We start from the raw sequence: 21,734 nt of genomic DNA on the forward strand, positions 1-21,734 counted from the left end.
ATAATAATAATAATAATAATAATAATAATAAGTATGAAATTTAACTAATTAAGATTTTTAAACTTTTTTATTTAAAATTTAATTATTAAAAAGTTATTAATACAAATATTAAATTAATCTAATATTGTACAATAAAAATAATTAAAACATGTGATGATTGGGTCATGATGAGGACAAGTAATAGTAATTGTGGATAATGATTTATAATAGTGTTGGCTAACTATATAGTTATGAATACTAACTATTAATAGCAATCTGAGTTATACATTGCCGAAAAATTATACTAAGAATATAATTTATAAAATTACAAATAAGCATAAAAGAACGATTAGATTTCAAGTTTACATAAATATATATAAATTATACTAAGAAAATCTTAAATAAAAAAAAATGATCACAAGTTTACATTTAAGTAGTTCTAATATTACCCAATTCTTATTACCTTCCCTTTTTTTCTATAAAATTTATTTTAATATTTAACTTTTTGAAGTTCACATATATTGATTTCTTAATAAATTTCATATTTAATCTAAATATTTTTCATAATTTCTCTTCTATAAAATTATGTGATTAACAAGAAATTCGTTTTATTAAAGTAATTATTGATATTAAATATGTAATTTTATTTTAATCTTTTCATAACCGCGCAAAGCGCGGCTAAGTACACTAGTTAAGTATATATTCTCATCTCAAACCTCTCTCCATAATCTTCTCCAAAAAGATTTCATAACCATCTTTGTTGTCATGTTTATAGAATCCGATAATAATCGTATGCTATAATTTTAATTTTTAATTTTATTCTTAAATTTTTGTATAATTTTTTTGCTTCAATTCAAAGTCATGGGAAAAATATTAAGATCTGTTTTTATCATACTATAAGAAAGTCCTGATTAAAGCAAAATCATAGGTTGAGTGATCAATCATTTGATCACACAAAAATATTAAATCTTTAGTTTTTTTTTCTTTTACAAAATATATTAAATGTTTAGTTTTTTTTCTTTTACAAAATATAAAGTTTTTTAGTTTGACATAATAATATTAAAATTTATACTGATATGTAAGATGTTATCCAATTGTTTATGATGTATTACCTTGGACCTTGTTGTAATTTTTTTTTTATGAATTTAAAGATTTGAATAGTTTAATTTAAAGTTTTAAAATATTTATATTATTGAAAAGAAACTAATAATTCTTACTTTCTCTCTCCTTTTTTATATAAAATATCGAGAGATTTTCCATTTCATTTATTAACTTTAATATTGTCTAATAAAAGTTTTTAAAGAAACCCATAAGATTCATTATTTTAAATATTTTGACCTTATAATTGCAAGAAATAGAATTTGAGCAAACGACCCAAATTTTATTAGTTTGGGTCTTAATTACGTGCGCTCATATTAGTTTAGAAAATTACCTTTCGTACCACTTTTTCTTCACCAAATACATGTATTTTGTGCAATCAGATACATGTATCTTTGATACATGCAGGTCATTAAATATAATTTATTACAAATATACTGTATTCAAGCGTAAATTACATGCATCGAAGACATACTGACTCTCTCGCTAGCCTTTCTCCTATCTCACTTGCCCCTCTCTTCTTTTGCTCGTCTCTCCGTCATTGTATCTAGTATAATATATATATATATATAGTATCAAAGATACATATTGAACTCTCACTTGCTTCTCTACCATCTTGCTCGCTCGTCTCTCTCCTATGTCGCTCATAATTATATACTTATTCTTTCTGGCATAACCTTTATCGCCAGTAACATCGAGAGCATATTTGATCCCCACCATTTACCAGAGGATAAGTTTGTTTCATTTCACACAGTTAGGGACAAATTTATCTGTTCATATATAGCCTTTCATCAGTCTATATATTATCTGTTCATTTAGGCAAATTAGTCAAGTAAGAACTCAATGTTCATTCTACCTGGAATTAAAATAGTCCAGTAAGGTATCTGTATCACAACATGAAACCATTTTATCTCCAGTTTCACTCCATAACGTAATTCATACGTGCTCGTAGATACGAACTTTCTCCATCATTGTACACATAAATATAGTCCACCAAGGTGGTTTACACAGAAAATTTGACACCTTCATCATCAGCTGATGTTCCCTTAAATATTGCAAGCTTTCCTTTATGTTCCAACACCTTCAAAGCTCGCATAAGAACTGTACGGTCTATTCCATGAAGCTCTGAAAAATCAAAACGCCAAAGACAAGAAGAACATAATAGCATAAGATCCCATAAGTCCATGAAGTTTGTCAGAGGATAAATTGTAGTTAAACCATGTAAGCGAGTTCATTACTAAACATCAAATACATACAGAATAGCCAGATGTTAAACGTAAAATGTTTGATACACTGATCCACTGATATTTCTAGTACATGTTTATGATCAAGTAGTTCAAGATTGAAATAAGCACACGATCATATTAGAAAAGGAACAATTGAAAGCGTAAACTCTTCTCAGTGAAAATATGCTCCGTGCATAGTAGGAAAAGTGAAATGCCAAGCTAACATATGCAAAATATTTAAAGAAAGAAGAAAAGAATAACCAATATTTTTTTGAAAAAGAGAAAACAATATTGGTTATACTTTGATCTTCTTTCTTTAAATATTTTGCATATGTTAGCTTGGGTATTTAACTATTAGTGGTATCTAATATCTTGTAGATTCTAAAACCAAAATTTTACCTGTTCCACGGGACTCCACCCCAGAACGTATTTCTTCAACTGTCATAACACTGTCTTCCAGCCCATTCTCCTTCACCTAATCAGACAGATAATACTGGCATAAGGAATTTGACAAGGCTCGGTAATGGCAGCAGATTGCCAACACAAAAACAATGTGACAAGGTTGAATATACTCCTGTTCATCATTTCATTCAAAAGAAAACCCGACACCCTGTCTTTCTGCATCCATCCCAAATATGGTATATAGCAGTCTTCCAACAGGGAACCTAATTGCTAAACATTAAAATTGCATTTTTTATAGGATGACACCCCATGAGAAATTCGACTCAAATGACCAAACTGAGAGAGATTTCAGATAAATTTAAGAAGAATAAGAAAGCAGGAAAGTGGAAGGTACGCAGAAGGGAAAAGGGGTCACTGATGACTGATGATAAACACGATCTTGCAGCGCCACCTTTTATAAATGGATAACCCATAGAGATGAAAAATGGTTCTATACAAAGATAGTTATATGAGGTGGTAGGCGCCGAGCGAGGGAGAGCATGAGGAATACAGATCGGGATTATAACTCATAAGGTGGCTACATGATTCTCTTCTCCTTTACTTGATCTCTACTTTTGCTGTATAACAACATCATATATATCCACTTAACTAATCATGGTATAGTCCCCTCAAATGCAGAGCCATTCCTAAACGCTACCAGGTTTTATAATCCACTAGCATATTGAGAACAAACATCAATTATCATAAGGTTGTACTACTACTCACAAAGTTTACAATCAAGTCTGCCCAGTCTTGAATACGATGCCATAGAACTAGGCATTTTCTATGACCTTTATCCATCCATTCTGCACGACCTGTCAAGTAGATCAGAGTCAGAGATCTAGCCTTCTACAGTACAACAGACTCATTAAGGTCCTATACATTATTCATGTGGCAAGATCACTTACCATCAGAAACCAAAGCCGAGAGAAATGCCTCCCTAGCTTCATGACTCAGAGATCCTGCACTATCAAAGATCATCAGTTGCGGCACACAAATACAGCCACCATTCCAGATTACAAAAGATTTTCATCCAGTCCGAGGCATGCTATACCACATAAAGAGATAATCACATTTTCTTTTAGCTAAAAACGCAAGGATTTTGCATTTTCTTTAAAAAAATCAACCAGTACCGGCAAGCTTTACCACCTAATGCTATTGTGATTGAAATTTCATTTGGTTGATATGGTCTATGAACAGACATGCATACTTAATGGCATAGAAAAACTGAAGGATCTCTTCAGTAACCTTGTGCTCCAGAGGAATAAGTAATACAAATTCACGCTGTTCAACTTTAGAATCACATAAATTTGATCATTTATATGAATTTCTTACTTCCCTAGGTAAGATTTGCAGAGGAAAAGAAATTCATTGGAGGCAATGTACATGTGGTTTAAAGACAACTTTTTGTTGTTAGATAAGTTAACGTGAATTAATCCACGGCATGCTACTAAATATAATATCATAATATTTTGGTAAGTGGTAACATAGCAGAAATTTTCTCAATGGATCTGAAACTCCTAAAACATTTTACACTCAATTGTAATGATATTTATATTTTGCTCTTTCTCTGTTTTGCACTTGTTTCTTATTAATTTTCCCCTAACCATCCCACTTCCTTAGAAATTAGATGGGTAACCTACCGATTCACATGTAATTAATCCATTTTCTTTTCTAGTTGTAGGATAATCTCTGTATCATTGGTTATTTCAACTACAAACTGAGAAAATCAGCATAAACATATTTTATGCTCCTTTTCATGCTGGGACTAGATCATCTCAGTTCAAATGTGCATGCATGCATGAGAACATCTATTTTGTTTCTGCTTCCTTGCTTAATGTCAAGTGCAGATTCGTTTTGACAATCTTGTAAGAATCCAGAGGGTGATAGTTACTTCTTTCAAATTTAAATGAAACTCATTTCGCTTCGGGACATTCCAGAATGTAGACACCATTTCATTTCTATACAATTTTCAAGACCTTTAAAGAATTCAAATTCATAACATATGCATTTTATAGCTCTGTTATATTTTCCCATAAGAAATCATAACTCTTTATACTATTACTTCAATATTTTCTTCCATTATCACTACTATGATGTATGTTTTTGGAACAGATTATCACTACTATGATACAAGTCAAATTAACATCTTAAATTTCACATAAGCTGGAATGGAGATGTACTATTTTAAGTTCCTCTCGCATTCAAGATCACTAGCTGTTGTTATGAATCTCAACCCACTTTACTGGATTTTTACCCAAAGCAATAATTTGGGGAATATATATATAAAACACTAATAAGAAGAAGCACTCACTTTCAATAGCAGCATTACTGAACAATGGAAAGTCTACCTCCAGCGCAATTACAAAGATCTTTTGGGTTCGACAGAAATCAATTATGAGCTCTTTCCATAGTTGTATCTGCTTCTCCCTAGTTTCCCTCACAGGCTGCAAACTGGGAAAGAAAATAAATTATCATAAAACTAAAAACAAGCTTCCTGTTACACATTAAAAGGAAAAGAAGTGTTTCATCCGCCCAATAAAAGACTGGATGGTAGATGAATGGAACAGGTACAAGAAGTCCTTAGTAATTACTTGATAACAGCCATTAGCTTATCAGAAATACATAGGGATAACTGCTTCTAGGTACTTTCCAGTTATAAGATACAACAATAACAAAGCAATCCAAACTAAATTTCTGCAGGTAGATCTAACTAATTTTGTTATCCGAATAATGAGACTGCCACCATGCCCTGATTAGAACTTTTCTCTAGCAATCATTCTATTTGTGTTCTCCTCATTAGCAAATACATCCATCCATCATGTACCCATAACAAATTTAGTCCTAAAGCAGAATAAACATATTCATATAGCCAACCTCCACTGATGTGGGAAATTGGGATTGAGGCCTAGTTGATTGATATATACTGCTGTCAAAATGCAGGTTCAACTTTCAACACACGTCCAAGAAAAGGTTTTCCATATTTTTTGACCAGACAAGTTCAAATACTAACTCCAGAAACTGCAGTTTATAGCCAAGTGTTAATACATATAGACACATGGAAATAAGGGCAGGGGCAAATTACGTGAAGTAGGGTGGATAATTAAAGAAGTTAGGCAGCTTGAATTCGCCTAGCTTCTGCATCTTTCCTGAACTACTTCCTTCTCTGCCTTACACCTGCTCATTCAAAAATACTACTTGTAACAAATAAATATATAAAAGAAACAAAGGAAAGAGAAAAATATCACCAAAATAAAACCCAATATTAGTGGTGGTAAAGTATGGTTGGGTTTGATTTGGACAAATTAAAAATGAATTAAATAGAAAAGGGGTCATAACCCAACCTGTTCATATCTGCACGGATTGGTTTGTGAATAATTCTGGTCCAACCAACATCTTAAGAATAAATTTATCCAAAAAAACAAGTCTGAATTCAAAAAACATATTTGTTTACTGTGGGCTATTGCACTTCCTACTAAAAGATAAGCATTTGCTTGACATAGGCAAAATGGCATCAAAACGACATAGAAGGTTCTTTTTCCTGCATGCTAATTCAAAAGGAAGTTCAGGTGATATGTCGTGATTTCAAGTCATCAAATGTGCTTATGGGTGATGACTTCAAGCCAAAAGGCATATATGGCATGTGTTTAGTACAATTCTTTCCGTCAAAAAGGGAAAACAAGTTCCTACATTTGATCCGCCTCCTAATCAATCTAACACCTAGTCATTGTTATCAACCTAAACTGGACCACAGAAAGCATATATGACATGTGTTGAGTACAATGCTTTCCGCCAAAAGGGTAAGATGAGTTCCTACATTTATCCCAACTCCTAATCAATCTAACACCTAATCATTGTCATCAACCTTCAATACCCGAAAGTATCACCAATACACACTCCTTGTAGTACCTTGTTGCCTTATCATACACCTTTTCTACTAACTGTATCTGTATGTCACCTAAAATACAGGCAAAAGATAAATAACAGTTTCCTCTTCCCCATACACCTCAAGAAACAGAAAAGAACAAAACTTCACATAAAATTAGCATCTGGGTGTCTTTAATAATGGAAAAAAGGAAAACAAAGACAAAGAGTACATGCTCAGCAAACCAGAAACTCAGAAACCCAAACTTAACTACTGCAATAATCCAAAGGTTCTCTTTAGAGATGATGAAAGTTTTAATTACACAAAATAAAATTTTTAATCAAGAAAGAGAATATAATAGAAATTACCACACGACACCACAGTCGATGCTCCAAAGTTGCAATTTCACCCACAAAAAGAGGGGCTATTTTTCGTCTTTCTTCAATAAAACTAATCTGAAGCACCTAAGTTTTCACTTGGACACAACAATTTGTAAATTAGGTTATGATGAAACTTTGGAAAAATGGACTGCAGGAAGAGAATGATCTGGTTTATTTAGAGAGAGAGAGAAAATTGAGAAGCTTTGAAGAGAAAGTCACGTGCAGAAAGTTTTGCCTCGGTTGAAAAACTCACGGTGGTTAAGGATGGAGACAGAAAATGTATCAAATTTGGATTATTAATGCTCCAATAGAAAGAAATAGGACTATTTTGAGTCATAACTCAAAGATAGTGGACCATTTTAAGCCTTTTAACAAATGGTGTGTGGAAAAAATAACAAAAAAAGGAAAAAGATGAAAATGGAGTGCTACTTCTTCACTTGTCGTCGTCTTCAATTCGATTCAAGACTGTCAATCACAGTAGCACCACCCCACCCCCACCACGAACCCAACAAAAGTTAGTATCTTTTTCTCTATCTTTATATGTTGAGTTTAAAATATGAATGATTACTTGTCAATCTTGGAAAAATCCCAACTTGAAATTGTTAAGTGGACTTAGAGCTTTCGACTTTATTTGAAAATTTGAATGGTAAAAGATTTGCCCTTTTTTCGTTTTCCCACTATTTGTCTATTTCCTGGTTTGTGGTCTGGCTCTATTCTTTGGTGTGGTGGATGATTTTGAGTTTAGCTTGTTGTTATATTTCTTTGAGGATTTTAGAGGAACCCATGTTGAAAAATATAGTTTAAGATGCTCTATATTCAGTTTAACAAGTTATTGTAGTGAAATCAGTGATCTCCCTTTTCTTTGATTATACATCATAGTAGTTGGGATTGAGGTTTTGGCTGCTGTTACATCTGGTTCTCTGTTTGTTACTCATGTGACACTGTTTGACTTGGAATTGGGTTTAAGAAAGAATGGATGACTTCTGGAACTTGTGATCTAGAACAACAAGCCTTAGAGGCTATAAATCAAGTCTCATTAAGGGTAAAATTTTAAGAATTATACTTAAATTGTTTCTAAATATATGAAGTAACATTCTTTTTCGGATAGTGGAAGTAGTAGTCTTTGTAGTTTGGTTAGAAATAGGTCGAAATGGAGAGGAATGATGATTTAGCTGATCCCAGGCTAGTTGGGGATTAAGGCATACTTTTATTTTTGCTTAATAAGGCATATTTGTTTGTTGTCGTTGTATTAAATTGGAGGGCTTTTGTTCTTTTATTACGCTTCATTTTGTCTCTTTATATTTTTCCCAAGAAAAACAAGTACGTTATCGGGTACTTCGCCCCTGCAGCTTATCTGTCTTGGATTGAAGTTTTCAAGCTTTACAAAGTTAGAATTGTTAAATAATGGCAGTGTAAGTTTCGGATGTTTATCATTTGAATTTTCCATTTTATGATACTTTAATAATCCTGTTACATTTGTATTAATATGTCTAATTTTCGGCTCATTGATGGCTAAACAGAGTGGCCTCTGCTCCTGGAAAGGTTTTGATGACTGGTGGTTATCTTGTTCTAGAGAGGCCTAATGCTGGTATTGTACTGAGCACAAATGCTCGTTTTTATGCTATCGTGAAGCCACTTTATGACGAAATTAAACCTGAAAGTTGGGCATGGGTGAGTGATATTTGCTGCACTTAACTGAATGATCAATTAATTGGAGTATGCATGACCATTTCTCATCTTGAGAAGCACCTTTTATGTATTTCCCTACGCTTTATTCCTACTGTAAGGTAGTTTTCTTATTCCTTTTCAGGGTTGGACAGATGTTAAATTGACTTCTCCCCAGATGGCAAGAGAAACCATGTATAAACTGTCTCTTAAACAGCTAAAGCTTCAGCCTGTTTCTTCAAGGCAAGTAGTTCAAGTCTCGTTAGTGAAAATAATATTTTTCTTTTTATGCTTGTAAATTTGCAAAATAGTCTCTTGTTTCTACTTTCTTTTTGGTGTCCTTTGAGCTATGAGGTCCCAATGTGCATTGATGATTGAGTTTCTTTTGTAGATAACCAAATTTGGTGTAGGTTTTCTACTTTTTGGTATACGGCTTCTACAGGAGTTTACTCCATCACTAATAAAATTATTTACTTTTATCAAAAAATTTCTGTCAATTTGCTGATTTTTTTTTAAAAGTATTAAATGTAACCTGGCTACTGTATTCTTGATGAATTTGGTCTGTTTTGTTATAACATGAATTGTAAAGTCATCTAAATGACGAGCAGTGTAGTAACTTATATTTTTAGTCGATCATCAGTGGATCAAGAAACCCCTTTGTAGAACATGCAGTGCAGTATGCTGTTGCAGCAGCCCATACAAGACTTGACAAAGATAAGAAGGACACATTGCAGACACTACTTCTGCAGGGTAATGTCCGACACTCTCACCTATCTTATCTGAGGATGATGACGTTTCTTTATACGGGACTCACCTCATAGTTTTTGTTAAAGAAATTAGAAAAATAATTTCTCAAACTGCATTATCCATGCAGGTCTTGACATAACTATCTTGGGTTGCAATGAGTTCTATTCGTATCGGAATCAGGTGCTTTTGCAGCTTACTTTATATCTCTGATATGGCATGTATCTCAGTGATAGATAATTACCTGTGAGTCCAGCTTGTTGGCATGAAGTGAAATTCGGTATTCAGTAATCACCATACCCACAGTTGTCGACTTAATATTTTCTAATTTGTGGCAGCTGTTTCAAGATTTACAGTGGGCAGGAAAAAAGTTCATGAGTCTATATAGTGCCCTGGCAATTTTAAAGTTAAGGTGTTGCGCAATTTGTTGAATAATTTAATGGAAAAATAGTACTGAGTACTACCTCAATCCTAGAAGTGACCTAAGTTGGCATAATAATCAATTTGACCAATTGCTGGACTAATGTTTGACTAAACCTTTTCTAAGTTCAGAAGATAACACTGGACAAAATATATAATTCTTCTTAGAAATACTTTGAAAAAATAAAAAATTGATTATGCCACTCCAAGTTGATTTATATAGTTGATGTTCAAATCTTAAGTTTAAGATAAAAAGTACAACTAGAGTAGACTACTTGAACAGAAGTCACAACTGCAGAAGTTGTTGAACGGAGTGACTAGTCATGCACCAAATGAGCACATCATTTGTTAGATTTACTTCTCCCATGGAAACAAATTTCTGCTTATTAGATTTATTAATGAAGTTATAGTACTTTGTGTAGAATATAAAAACAATTCTACTAGGATTTGTATAGTATATCAAAACAAAATTGACACAAGCTTCAGTTATCCTGATCATCTTATTGCCAAGAGTCTAAGACTTATATATCTTGATCACATTGCGCTGGACTATAGGGACAAGAAATTGCAATGACATTGATACGGGGATTTTGTATGGTTGGAACTGGTCAACTCCGATTAATCCTTTGTAATAATCATTGACTGAAATATTTAACTTTCTATCAGATTACATTGTGTAACAAATGCATAAGCTAAGATGCAGTCCAAGATGTTATGCTACAAACTAGTTTGCCTTTATTCTCTAGTTTGATAGTAATTGAGACCTCTCTGTTACTTATTTATGTAGATTGAAGCACGTGGGCTCCCTCTTACACCTGAGTCATTGGCTTCCCTTCCGCCTTTTGCTTCGATCACTTTTAATGCAGAAGAATCAACTGGAGAAACTCGCAAGCCTGAAGTTGCAAAGACTGGATTAGGGTCATCAGCAGCTATGACAACTGCAGTTGTTGCCGCCTTGCTTCATTATCTTGGTGTTGTGAACCTCTCCTCTTTGGATGAGGACCAACTCCAAGGAAAGAAAGATGTAGTTGATCTTGATGTAGTTCATGTGATAGCTCAAACTGCTCATTGCATTGCACAGGGTAAAGTTGGCAGTGGGTTTGATGTTAGTTCTGCAGTTTATGGAAGTCAACGCTATATCCGCTTTTCGCCTGAAGTGCTCTCCTCTGCGCAGGTCTTCTTCATATTCCATCTATCTGATTAATTTATTGGCATAGTTTTGATCATAGATAAAGTATTCTGTTAAGTTTTCTCAGAGGCTCGGTTACGGGAAAATAGCCTGAACGGCTTCAGCATATATATTTTATCATCATATCATCATATATTATTATAAGTGGGAAGGTCCAAAGTGAAAAATTGAATTACCATTTTGACCCTCTACTAAATTAAACTTTTATAATTTTCATATATATATATATATATATATATATATATATATCATATCATATCATATATATTATTATAAGTGGGAAGCTCCAAAGTGAAAAATTGAATTACCATTTTGCCCCTCTACTAAATTAAACTTTTATAATTTTCATATATATATATATATAATCTTCTTATTTTCATTTCAAAATCTTGACCTTTCAAATTTCTCACACAAATTTAAAAAAAATACAAATGAGTAATTATTCCTTAAAGACAAGAAATTAAAGTAGATGCATGTATCTCTTAAAGTTGAATTTCATCTCTATCTTTTTTATATTTATTTTAATAGTATTTGACCTTTCAATTTTCCATGTGTCTTTTCATGTTTCCATAATTTTGTTGTATAAATTTAACTTTTCTAAGAAAAACTTTAATTTACTATTTCCTACAATTCTTGTGTGTACTCTAAAATTTATTTCACTCATTAAATTTTTTTTCTTTAATCTCCCTACTTCTTTTTACATTTTCATTCATATTTTAATATATAAAATTTCTTTGTTTTATTGGTTGGACATAGTTTAATCTTCTTAATAATATTTATTCTGATCAATCTTTTCACATTCGTTAAATACTTTATCTATACAGTGTATCATAAGGTGGGTTTGTCCAATTATTTCATTTGCCTTCTTTGGTTAGATTTCTCCTCCAAAAAGAGTCTTACTTCAGATAAATCTATTCCAATATAATTGATTTAGCTACAAATATGACCAACACTTTTTGTATTATTGCTAAGCTAGCAGCACATTCACTTCTTTTAGTATAATATCTATTTATGAAAAGCTTATGTTGCAATAAAATTCAAATTCAGATACAAGTTGATCTGTGAATGCCTTTGCATATTTGAACTTTGAAATGTGGACATGGACTATGCTTGGAGCACACAGGTTCATAGTTGACTGTGTGTTAGTGTAGTTTAAAATGGTATGAAATACACGTGCATTGCACGTGTCCGAGAACTAGTAATTTAATATGCCAAAGGCTTATTTTCTGAAGCTCATTAATAATCCATGTTTAAATTACATAGCTTTTTTCCTAAGATACCAAAGTTAATGTGCTCTTTCTAAATTGAGATAACTTCATACAAACATGATGAATATGTTGCATCATTCAAACCCCTGTGAATTACATAGCTTTGACTAAGAGTAATATACTCTTTCCGAATTAAGATAACTTCATATGAAGATGATGAATATATGACATATCATTCAAGCCCTTGGGTCTTTGGTGATAACTTCATATGAAGATGATGAATATATGACATATCATTCAAGCCCTTGGGTCTTTGGTTAAGTGGTAAGAGCCTGTGTGTGATGTGTGAATTATGTAGATGAGGTGCAAATCACGAGTTCAAACCCTGTGATGTACCAAAATCCTAGTATTAAGAAGGGTAGAGGGGTGGGTCTTTATCCACCAAGTTTCGGACCATGTGCCATTGGCCCTCATGAATGTCTCGCTTACTAAAAAACAGAAGAAAAAAATGTATCATCACTCAAATATTGTTGCCATCACTACATGCTTCAGTGGTGCTAAAATCTAGCTTGGTCACCCAAGGCCCAGTTTTTACCAGGATTAACTATCTGTTGGCATTTTTCCAAACAATGAAGAGGGGACATAGTAATCGGGGGAGTGGTAACCATAAAATTACCTAAAGGGTTAATCATTTTTCCTCCAGTCTAATCCTCATGTTGCTGTAATGAAAAGCCTTGATTTTCAAAATCTTCAGTGGTTCTTATTCTGAGGGTTTAAGATTAAGGAATGGTGTCGGGGTTTGTATAACGTGTCAGGGGAACTTATGGGACATTTGATGCCTGCTTATGTTGATCCTTCAGTTAACGTGAAGAAATAATTCTCCAATCAATCTATCAACTATACCTCATTTACCAAACCAGTTGGTGTCAGCTATATAAATCTTCTGTACTCATTACACTCCCTCCGGGTAGATGTCATCCCAACCAACATCTGCTAATTACTATGCGGAGTGATGATTGTGGATTTGAATCTAAATCTGTCAAATCTAGTTTCACAACTGTTCTGACATTCTTTTGGATTAGCAGTTTGCAGGTATGGCTACACCACTAACAGAAGTCATTGATGATGTCCTAAAAGCAAAGTGGGACCATGAGAGGACCAAGTTTTCATTGCCTCCTTTGATGACATTAGTGAGTCTGATATACTTTCCACATCTTTATGAATGTTTATCTGGTGAAGAATAATGGATTGCTCATCTGCTATAAGCTGGATCATCAGAATTACTGTTTTACATGTTAGGCGACCTTTAATGACAAATCTACACATTCTCTTTTGATCTCCATACTTGTAGCTGACTACACAGCTGGTTGACTATCATACTGACAGATAGAACTATAAAACTAATTTCAGCTTCAATTGCTTAATATTGATGTCAAGTGTAAATTTATCCACCTGGTGCTTGGGCTAAGCGCTCAAATTTCTTTTGCAGAAGATACTCAAACCTATATGATGATGATATGATATTAAACTTTCACATAGGTCAATGATCCAACCTAGCATGCTTTTGTTGGTCCTCTTTTGTTGAGTTCCCTGATTAGCTGTATAAACGAAATAACTGAAGATGTTGCCTGACTGAATTTTTTCCTTTTACTTGCCACTTCAATGGATTTGTTCTTGCTCTTCCAAGGCATTTGTACTATAACAGAAGTTGTCTCAATATTGAAGTGTTAATTGTATGTGATGCACACTAAGTTGCTGGAGCTAATAACTGAGCACTTGCAGTTACTTGGAGAACCGGGCTGTGGAGGATCTTCAACACCATCAATGGTTGGAGCTGTTAAGAAATGGCAGAGGTCTGACCCTCAGGGTTCTCTAGAAACATGGAGAAGGTTATCTGAAGGAAACTCTGCTCTTGAAGCGCACCTAAATACCATAAGTAAATTGGCCGAGAGACATTACAATGCTTATGAATGCATCATCAATGCCTGCAGCCTGCTTCCTGCTGAAAAGGTAAAGTGGAACTAGAACGGAGCTCGAAAAGCTTGTGTGATCATCTGAACTTTTCTTAACAGTTTTTGGGTCCTCCGTGTTTCTGTTCACAGTCCTCCTTGGGCAGTTTTATGCGAGTCTTAATCTTGCATTACATTTGATTGCCGATTTACGTCCTCACAATTAAGATTTTACTATCTCTCATTCTTGAAAGCTGTCCCTCTGATTCTCATATCAGTGAACTTCTTCCTACAATTTACCTTGCAGAAGTATGCAGCTAAGGGCTAATATAATTATTCAATTTGCATCCAGTCCTGCCTGTCACAAGAATCATACTTGAGATCAACTAATTGCCTTTCTTCTAATTCAATTAACAGAATACCTCCCCAAAAAAATAACTTCTCAAGGGTCATATTCACAACAACAGTATACCTAGTGTAATCACAAGTGGGGTCTGGGAGGGTGGTGTGTATGCCAATCTTATCCCTACCTTGTGAAGGTAGAGAGACTTCAAAGGTCCTATTTATAGCCCAAAGTTTCAAATGTAAATATTTTGAATATGTACAGCAATCGGGTTCTCATTACTTTTTGGTATAATTGTGGAATCTCTATTCATAGAATATTATTTCAAAGTTTCGAGATACATTTTTCATTCGAATTTTGAGTTCTTCTGCTTTTAACCATGAACAGTGGTTGGAGAGAGCAAATGAACCAACTCAAACAGAAACTGTTAAAGAATTATTAGGAGCTCGAGATGCTATGCTTCGGATTAGGTATCAGATGCGGAAGATGGGAGAAGCTGCTGGAATCCCAGTAAGTTCTCCAATCCCATGTAACTAGACTGTTTCTTCTCTTTTCTTTCACTTATCACTCCTCATCTATATATGAATTACTTCAGATGCAAATTTATCAAGACATCGCTCTATCTCAATGATGTAAAAGCAGGCTTTGTTTCTGAAGAATTTAATTGTAGTGTCCATTTCCTTTGGGTCTCTATAAATGTCCGAGAAGTAAGAAGAAAAATTGTTAAAAATGAAGTAATGACAAAGTAATGTTCTTGCATGTATTTGAGTCAATGGAAAAAAATTCCAAATGAGAAAGTAAAGTAGGTTGCATTCAAATTCCAACATCTGTTGCAAAGTTTAGGAGTTTTGAAGGGACATGGTTTCTTAATTTAAACTTTCTTCTACTTTTCAATAGACACTTTGCTAGAAAATTATGTTTTTCGTCTAATTTACCTTACTGCAATTTTCTCATGGAACATATTTCAATGACCTTGACATTCAAACAATGCCTGTAGGTCAAAAGCTCTTAAAGAGCAGTGCACTGCTGCCTCATTTCATGTTTATGACCATTTCTTTCACCTTGTACACAATTCACAGATAGAACCAGAATCACAATCTCAGCTTCTAGATGCTACAATGAATATGGAGGGAGTCTTGTTGGCTGGCATTCCTGGTGCTGGTGGATTTGATGCAGTTTTTGCAGTTACCCTGGGGGCTTCATGCAACAATGTGACTCAAGCTTGGAGTTCACTTAATGTTCTTGCAATGCTAGTAAGAGAAGATCCTGATGGTGTGTCCTTGGAAAACAACGATCCTCGAGCAAAGGAAATTACTACAGCTGTTTCTTCAATTCAGCTTGAATAATGATCTGGAAGTTGGAGATCACTTGCAGTAGTTCACTTTACTAGTGCCATATGACTAAAACATAAGATCTTAAAATATTATAATGTATAGATTACCTTTCTAGTTCAGGTAGGTTGAAATTTCGAAACTGCAAGGTCATAGTGACCTCCTTCTATTGTTTGAAGAGGGCAAGTATTTGCCATGAAAAAATAAGCCAAATGAGAGCCTGCTCTAGTTCTATGGATCATTGAATCAAAAAATAAATCTTGCTGGAAATGAATTTCTCTTTTACTTCATTGTTCAAATTGATTGTTGTCAAATTTTGTGGATCAAATATTTAGTTGAGAGCGCGTCTATACAGGATCATATGATTTCTAGTCAATATCTTATGGATTCCAGGATTGGCATGATTCTGAAGTTAGGTGCTAATATTGTTTCATCTTTGAACTGCAGAAAGCATGACGATAATTATGAAAGGTAAGTTTGAAGGGAAAAAGAATATGTATTCACCAGTAATCTTTACAAGAGCAAGTTCCATCTTTGAAATGGTGGAACTGATTTCTGTCCCTAACAACGATCTCTCTTTCATAAATCATGGAAATAAGTTTAGTGTATGTGTGACAATCACTACACATTCTGACATTTCTCACTATTCTTATAGGAGAACCTTGAGATGTTTTTATAAGTGCAAATGCAATTGCCAGCTTTTGACAATGAGTGCTCAGTCTTTGCCTCTTCTCTTCTTCATCTACATCAAACAATACCAATGATGTATCCGGTGAATACCCTTCAAATTTCAGTTGCCATTCCATTTGGTGAATCATCTCGTAGACCTCATCACTGCAGGTATGTGACCTATCTTGGGACACAAACTTGTAGAGTTTTCTGTCTGCTTCAACTAAGCAAGAACCAGTTACTTGAATTATCCCTTCATTAACCATTTTTGTCCGAATTGCAGACATCTTTTCCCACATTTTAGCTTGTGCATATATATTGCAGAGCATCACATAATCACTAGCATTTCTTGATTTCAACATGAAAAGATTCTTGGCTGCTACTTCTCCCAACTCAACATTCTGATGAACTCTGCAAGCACTTAGCAGACTTCTCCATAAGACGTCATTTGGCTCCATTGGCATGCCTTTGATGAGCTCCAAAGCTTCCTCGAGCCTCCCAGTTCGTCCCAAGAGATCAACCATACACCCATAATGCTGAATTGTTGGCTCTATCCGATGCTCCAGTCTCATCCTGTCAAAACATTTTAGCCCTTCTTCAACCAGTCCAGCATGACTACAAGCACTCAAAACCCCAACATAAACAACATCATCTGGTTCTATTCTTGCTTTGAGCATTTCATGGTAGATCCTTAGAGCTTCCTCTCCACGCCCGTGCAATGCCAACCCTGAGATGATGGCACTATAGGACATCTGGTTCTTGTTTGCCATTCTTTGAAAGAGAAACAACCCTTTCTCTAGACATCCACATTTAACATACATGTCTATTAAGGATGACTCTACTATAACATTGAGACCAGTCATGTTCCTTAAAAGATATCCATGTGTTGCTTTCCCAAAATCAAGGGCATTCAAATGAGTACAAGCAGAAATCACACTCACCAATGTACTTTCCTCTGCCCTCCAACACCCCTCAGAGTTCATTTCAGCAAAAACTCTAAGGCACTCAGACCATAGTCCCAAATTAGCATTAGCTGCAATAAGTGCACTCCAAGAAGCTATAGTTCTTTGATCCATTTGCTCAAAGACAATGCAAGATTGCCTAACCTCTCCACACTTCCCATACATATTGATCAAACTGTTCTGCACAAACACCTCATCCTCATGTCCAAACTTGAGAATCTGCCCATGAATCTGCTTTCCTTCTTTGAGTGCTCGAATTCGAGCACATACTTTAAGAAGTGTAGGATATGAGAAATTATCTGGTTCAACCTCATCTTCAATCATACGAACATACCAAAGTAGAGCTTCTTCCAAGTTCATATCTTTAACATATCCTCTTATAACAGTATTGTATTCAAATGAACCTGGATCATCGATTTCATCGAAAATCAAACAAGCATAATCCATGCTGCCCCATTCTGAAAGTGCACAAGTGGATAAAAGATTGCCTGCGCAGAAAGAGCTACAAATGAATCCAAGTTTCAAGATTTGGCCATGAACTTGCTTCAATTCCCTCATACTGTTGCATTTCTTGATCATAGAAATCCATTCTTGTTCCTTCAAGCTAAAGTTGAATTCTTGAGCTTTTGCATGATATTCTTTGGGTATCAAGAATGGAGTCTGATAAAGGACTGAAGTCCTCACCATCCTGTTTTACACCATCATATAATTCCAAGATTTTCTAAGCTTGATGAACTGATAAAACTCACTAGTCACTAGTGCAATAGTATCAAGATTACAACTTTGTGCTGTGAAAATATTAAATTTTTGGAATTGGAAAAGAAGTGAAAGTAGCTTGGAATCTTGAACATTTTCTTGATTGAGACAACTAGAAAGAGTGCTCTCATCCATGAGATTTGGAAAGTGAATTTGAACCAGAAAAAATCTGCCTAGTCATGAGACATGTGGAAGTTGATAGGATAATGTTTTTGAGTTGATGGGGTCCACAAAGTATGGAATTAAAATATATGTAGCCACTCATATAGCCCTATTGCACTTTTGGTAAATGTTCTACAATTTTCATTGGTTAGCCCAAAATGAGATCAATTGATACAATATCTAAACTGGAATGACCCTGCTAGTAGACCCAAGGAAAAATAAATTGAGAGTCATTTATTAATGAGTTTAAGTGTTTGTTTAGTCATGTGATATGAAATCGTGATATGAAATTAAATTGATATGAAGTTGAAGTTTTGTTTGTATTTGAAGATTTCTTAAGTTATATTCTTTTTCTTATAAACATGAAAACGCTACAAGATGTGAATTATCGAAATTTCCTGAACTTTTGTATATTTTTACCAAAATGAGCAAAACTATTGTTCATAAACAAGATATCAGAATACTCTAAGGCACCGCATTGATATATTGCATTCTTTATGTTCCCTTTATAAGTAATGTTTGCAATTACAAACTTTCAAATACAAATAATTTTATAAAGATCTACTAGTCAATAATAGTAGTAACTACTTATTCTTAAACATAATCTTTCTTATGGTACAAACAATCTTATCATTCCGACTTCAAATATGAGTCAAATCATGATTTCAAATGACATGTCTAAAAAAATATTGATTTGAAATCAGAATTTCATATAGCGTGTCCAAATACAAGCTAATGGTAGATAATGAATTCCCTTGTTATCTTCTTCAACATTTAATTTTCTCTCATTATTCCAGTTTTATAAAGCATTCTTCTTATTTTCTCTTTATTTTTCAATTTTAAATGTAAAATAATATAATATTGAAACCCCAAGTCTTCTTCTTTACAGGCCTGAGGCCCCATTTTCATTTTAAAGCCCATATCTCTTTTTTAGTTAGCCCAACGTTCATTGCCTATAAAGTTCAAGTCACTTCATAATATATGGGTTTGAAGCTAAAATCACTTTGAAATATAATTTAAATTTTTAGCTGAATTTAGGCCACGAAGCATTAATTCTGACTTAAAGTTGTAAAATTAGAAAATATTTATCAAAACTTCAAATGTTTTTAGGTGTAAAATTAAGTTTTGATAGAGTCAATTTCATACAAGAAGGTTTAAAGAAGAAAAAACAACAATATCAAGAGATAATGGCCGGAGATAGTAGCGAGGTCATAATTTTTATTAAGGGGATATAAAATGTAAAGAAATAAATTTACAAAAAAAAAATAAAATTGATATCTATTATACATACATAAAATATAATTTTGATCTTAAATGAAGAAGATAGAGGAATTATCAGCTAAATATTTCTTTCTTATATAACACTTAAAACTACAATTGTATAATTCTCAAATTTCAAGTTGTACAGTTCTAAATTGGTAATTGTTTGGTTACTGAGAAATGTTAAATGAACAGATTGAATTGAATTTGAGAATGTTAAAAAGATTGAGCTAACAAATAGACGGGTTGTTGATTCACTTAAATGTTAGTTGGATTGAAGCAGACTGAATTGAAATGAGTTAAAATTATCTTTAAAAAAAATGAATCATAATTTAACCTGTTCAATTCTTAATAAGTCTGATTTTTTATAATTTATTTGACTATCTGATAAAATTTGTTTTCCTCATATCATGACTATATAAAACATACGTAATAAAAAAAATATTTAGACAAAGTTTTCCATGAATCAATTTGAACTTTATATCAATCTAATTTTAAAATAGATTAAAGTAAATAGGTTAAAATTAGCTTAGTTAATAAAATAATTAATCCATCCAAATCTAAAGGACAAAAATCATAATTTCATAGGCTAATTTTATAATGCTTGACTTAAACCTTTCAAATCTTTTATATTTGATTAATTTCGATTTTAACATTAAGATTTTATGAGCTGATTTTGTAATTCTTGACTAAAACAATTCAAATCTTTTTAAATTTAAATCTTTTTTGGTTTAAACATTATAAAATTTTGATTGAGTCAAAACAAGAGGTAGATATATGAGTACAAAAGAAATTATTATATTTTATAAAGTACTCTTTGAACAATAATTCAACTGCAGAAAATCACCAACTCCCAAAAGTTCAATTGATTGTCTTTGTTACATTCTGACCAGTCCACAATATGGCTATACTTCACATTAATTATATGGTCCTCCACTTTGTGTTTTTATATATTATATTACTATATACTATTTTAGTACTTGGAATATTTTAGTGTAGTTGAAAAAGAAGAATGTAAAATTGAGTAATTCAACTAGGTTGAATTTGGACTAGTTATAATTGACTAAATTAATAATATAGATAGATTATTAACTCAGGCAGAGGATTAAATATTTATGGATAAAGTTAAATTTTAGGTAGCTAATTAAATTGAGATATGAAGATTTTAAAAAAGATAATTAATTAATGTTGAGTGTAAATATTTTGATATGATAAAAGTGATAAATATATTTTAAAATAGTGAACAAATAAAATTAAACATAAAGGGTAATAAAGTTATTTTAATAATAAATACGGAGAGACTGAAACTTATACAGAAATCACATTCAGCAAATGCGTTTTATGTCTTTCTTTCTAAGCTCTTTCTATTTAGGTATCTAAGAATGGTTTTTCAAGTTTTCAACGTAATGATCTTCTTTTAAAAGACAAAATATAAAATTGTGGATCGAGAAAAGAAAAATAGGAGAGGAGATTAACAATCTAGAGAATCGAACATTCACCGATAAAGATGAATTTTAGATAGTTAGTCGATACGAAGATTCTCAGAAAAATAAGCAATTAATGTTGAGTATAGAATGGAAAAAAATTTCCATGATAACAGACAAATAAAATTAAATGGATCGAAATAGGCAATAGAGTAATTTCAACAATAAATAAGAAGAGACTGAAATATTATACATAAATCACATTCATCGAATGTGTTTTATTCTTTCTTTCTCAACTCTTTTATTTGGACATCTAAAAAGAGTTTTTCAAGTATTCATATCATGACCTCTTTTTAAAAGATAAAAAATAAAATTTTGGGTCAAAAAAAAAGAAAAATAGGGGAGGCGAGTAACACTTTGGAGAAACGAACATTCACCGACAAAGTTAAATTTTAAGTAGTTAATCAATTGAGATATGAAGATTCTCTAGAAAAATAAGCAATTAATGTTGAGTATAAAATGAAAATAATAATAATTATTTTTTCTTTATACAATAAAAGAAATAAATATATTTTAAATATAGTGGACAAATAAAATTAAACAGAAGGGGTGATAAAATAATTTCAACAATAAATAAGAAGATGCTAAAACAATATATATATA

At 32.9% G+C, this 21,734-nt stretch overlaps 3 protein-coding genes across 5 annotated transcripts; 1 reads left to right on the top strand and 2 right to left on the bottom strand.

Annotated features, from left to right (window-relative positions):
• Positions 1 to 1,848: 1,848 nt before the first annotated feature.
• On the bottom strand, positions 1,849 to 7,222 carry LOC107028417 (vacuolar protein sorting-associated protein 25). Its single transcript, XM_015229473.2, has 7 exons — positions 6,978 to 7,222; positions 5,830 to 5,921; positions 5,059 to 5,198; positions 3,653 to 3,706; positions 3,471 to 3,559; positions 2,703 to 2,778; positions 1,849 to 2,202 (listed from the first exon to the last, which is right to left on the bottom strand). The coding sequence occupies exons 2-7, from the start codon at positions 5,886 to 5,888 to the stop codon at positions 2,081 to 2,083; spliced, it is 540 nt and encodes a 179-aa protein (XP_015084959.1). The 5' UTR covers positions 5,889 to 5,921; positions 6,978 to 7,222; the 3' UTR covers positions 1,849 to 2,080.
• A 156-nt stretch (positions 7,223 to 7,378) lies between these two features.
• On the top strand, positions 7,379 to 16,137 carry LOC107028416 (phosphomevalonate kinase, peroxisomal). Of its 3 annotated transcripts, none has more exons than XM_015229471.2 (11): positions 7,379 to 7,503; positions 8,339 to 8,401; positions 8,510 to 8,660; positions 8,800 to 8,897; positions 9,295 to 9,404; positions 9,529 to 9,581; positions 10,606 to 10,992; positions 13,301 to 13,405; positions 13,998 to 14,225; positions 14,895 to 15,017; positions 15,587 to 16,137. In XM_015229471.2, the coding sequence occupies exons 2-11, from the start codon at positions 8,394 to 8,396 to the stop codon at positions 15,851 to 15,853; spliced, it is 1,530 nt and encodes a 509-aa protein (XP_015084957.1). In that variant the 5' UTR covers positions 7,379 to 7,503; positions 8,339 to 8,393; the 3' UTR covers positions 15,854 to 16,137. The 3 variants fall into 3 exon arrangements, with proteins under 3 accessions (XP_015084957.1, XP_027775016.1, XP_015084958.1); XM_027919215.1 differs by having other exon boundaries at positions 7,395 to 7,503; positions 8,302 to 8,401; XM_015229472.2 differs by lacking the exon at positions 7,379 to 7,503 and adding an exon at positions 7,510 to 7,635.
• Positions 16,138 to 16,310: 173 nt separating this feature from the next.
• LOC107028415 (pentatricopeptide repeat-containing protein At1g31920) lies at positions 16,311 to 18,406 on the bottom strand. Its single transcript, XM_015229470.2, has one exon. The coding sequence runs from the start codon at positions 18,154 to 18,156 to the stop codon at positions 16,339 to 16,341; it is 1,818 nt and encodes a 605-aa protein (XP_015084956.1). The 5' UTR covers positions 18,157 to 18,406; the 3' UTR covers positions 16,311 to 16,338.
• Positions 18,407 to 21,734: the final 3,328 nt, after the last annotated feature.

Source organism: Solanum pennellii, chromosome 8 (genome assembly GCF_001406875.1).
Source record: "Solanum pennellii chromosome 8, SPENNV200".
Lineage (NCBI taxonomy): Eukaryota > Viridiplantae > Streptophyta > Magnoliopsida > Solanales > Solanaceae > Solanum > Solanum pennellii.

Excerpts from the sequence above, each read along its gene's own strand:
- LOC107028416 (XM_015229471.2), top strand. Across the intron at positions 10,993-13,300 it reads AAGTGCTCTCCTCTGCGCAG|TTTGCAGGTATGGCTACACC; the intron begins GTCTTCTTCATA and ends TTGGATTAGCAG. Across the intron at positions 13,406-13,997 it reads TGCCTCCTTTGATGACATTA|TTACTTGGAGAACCGGGCTG; the intron begins GTGAGTCTGATA and ends GAGCACTTGCAG.
- LOC107028415 (XM_015229470.2), bottom strand. The coding sequence starts at position 18,156 with ATGGTGAGGACTTCAGTCCTTTATCAGACTCCATTCTTGATACCCAAA.
- LOC107028417 (XM_015229473.2), bottom strand. The coding sequence starts at position 5,888 with ATGCAGAAGCTAGGCGAATTCAAGCTGCCTAACTTCTTTAATTATCCA. Across the intron at positions 5,199-5,829 it reads AATTATCCACCCTACTTCAC|TTTGCAGCCTGTGAGGGAAA; the intron begins GTAATTTGCCCC and ends TTTCTTTCCCAG. Across the intron at positions 3,707-5,058 it reads CAGTAATGCTGCTATTGAAA|GATCTCTGAGTCATGAAGCT; the intron begins GTGAGTGCTTCT and ends TTGATAGTGCAG.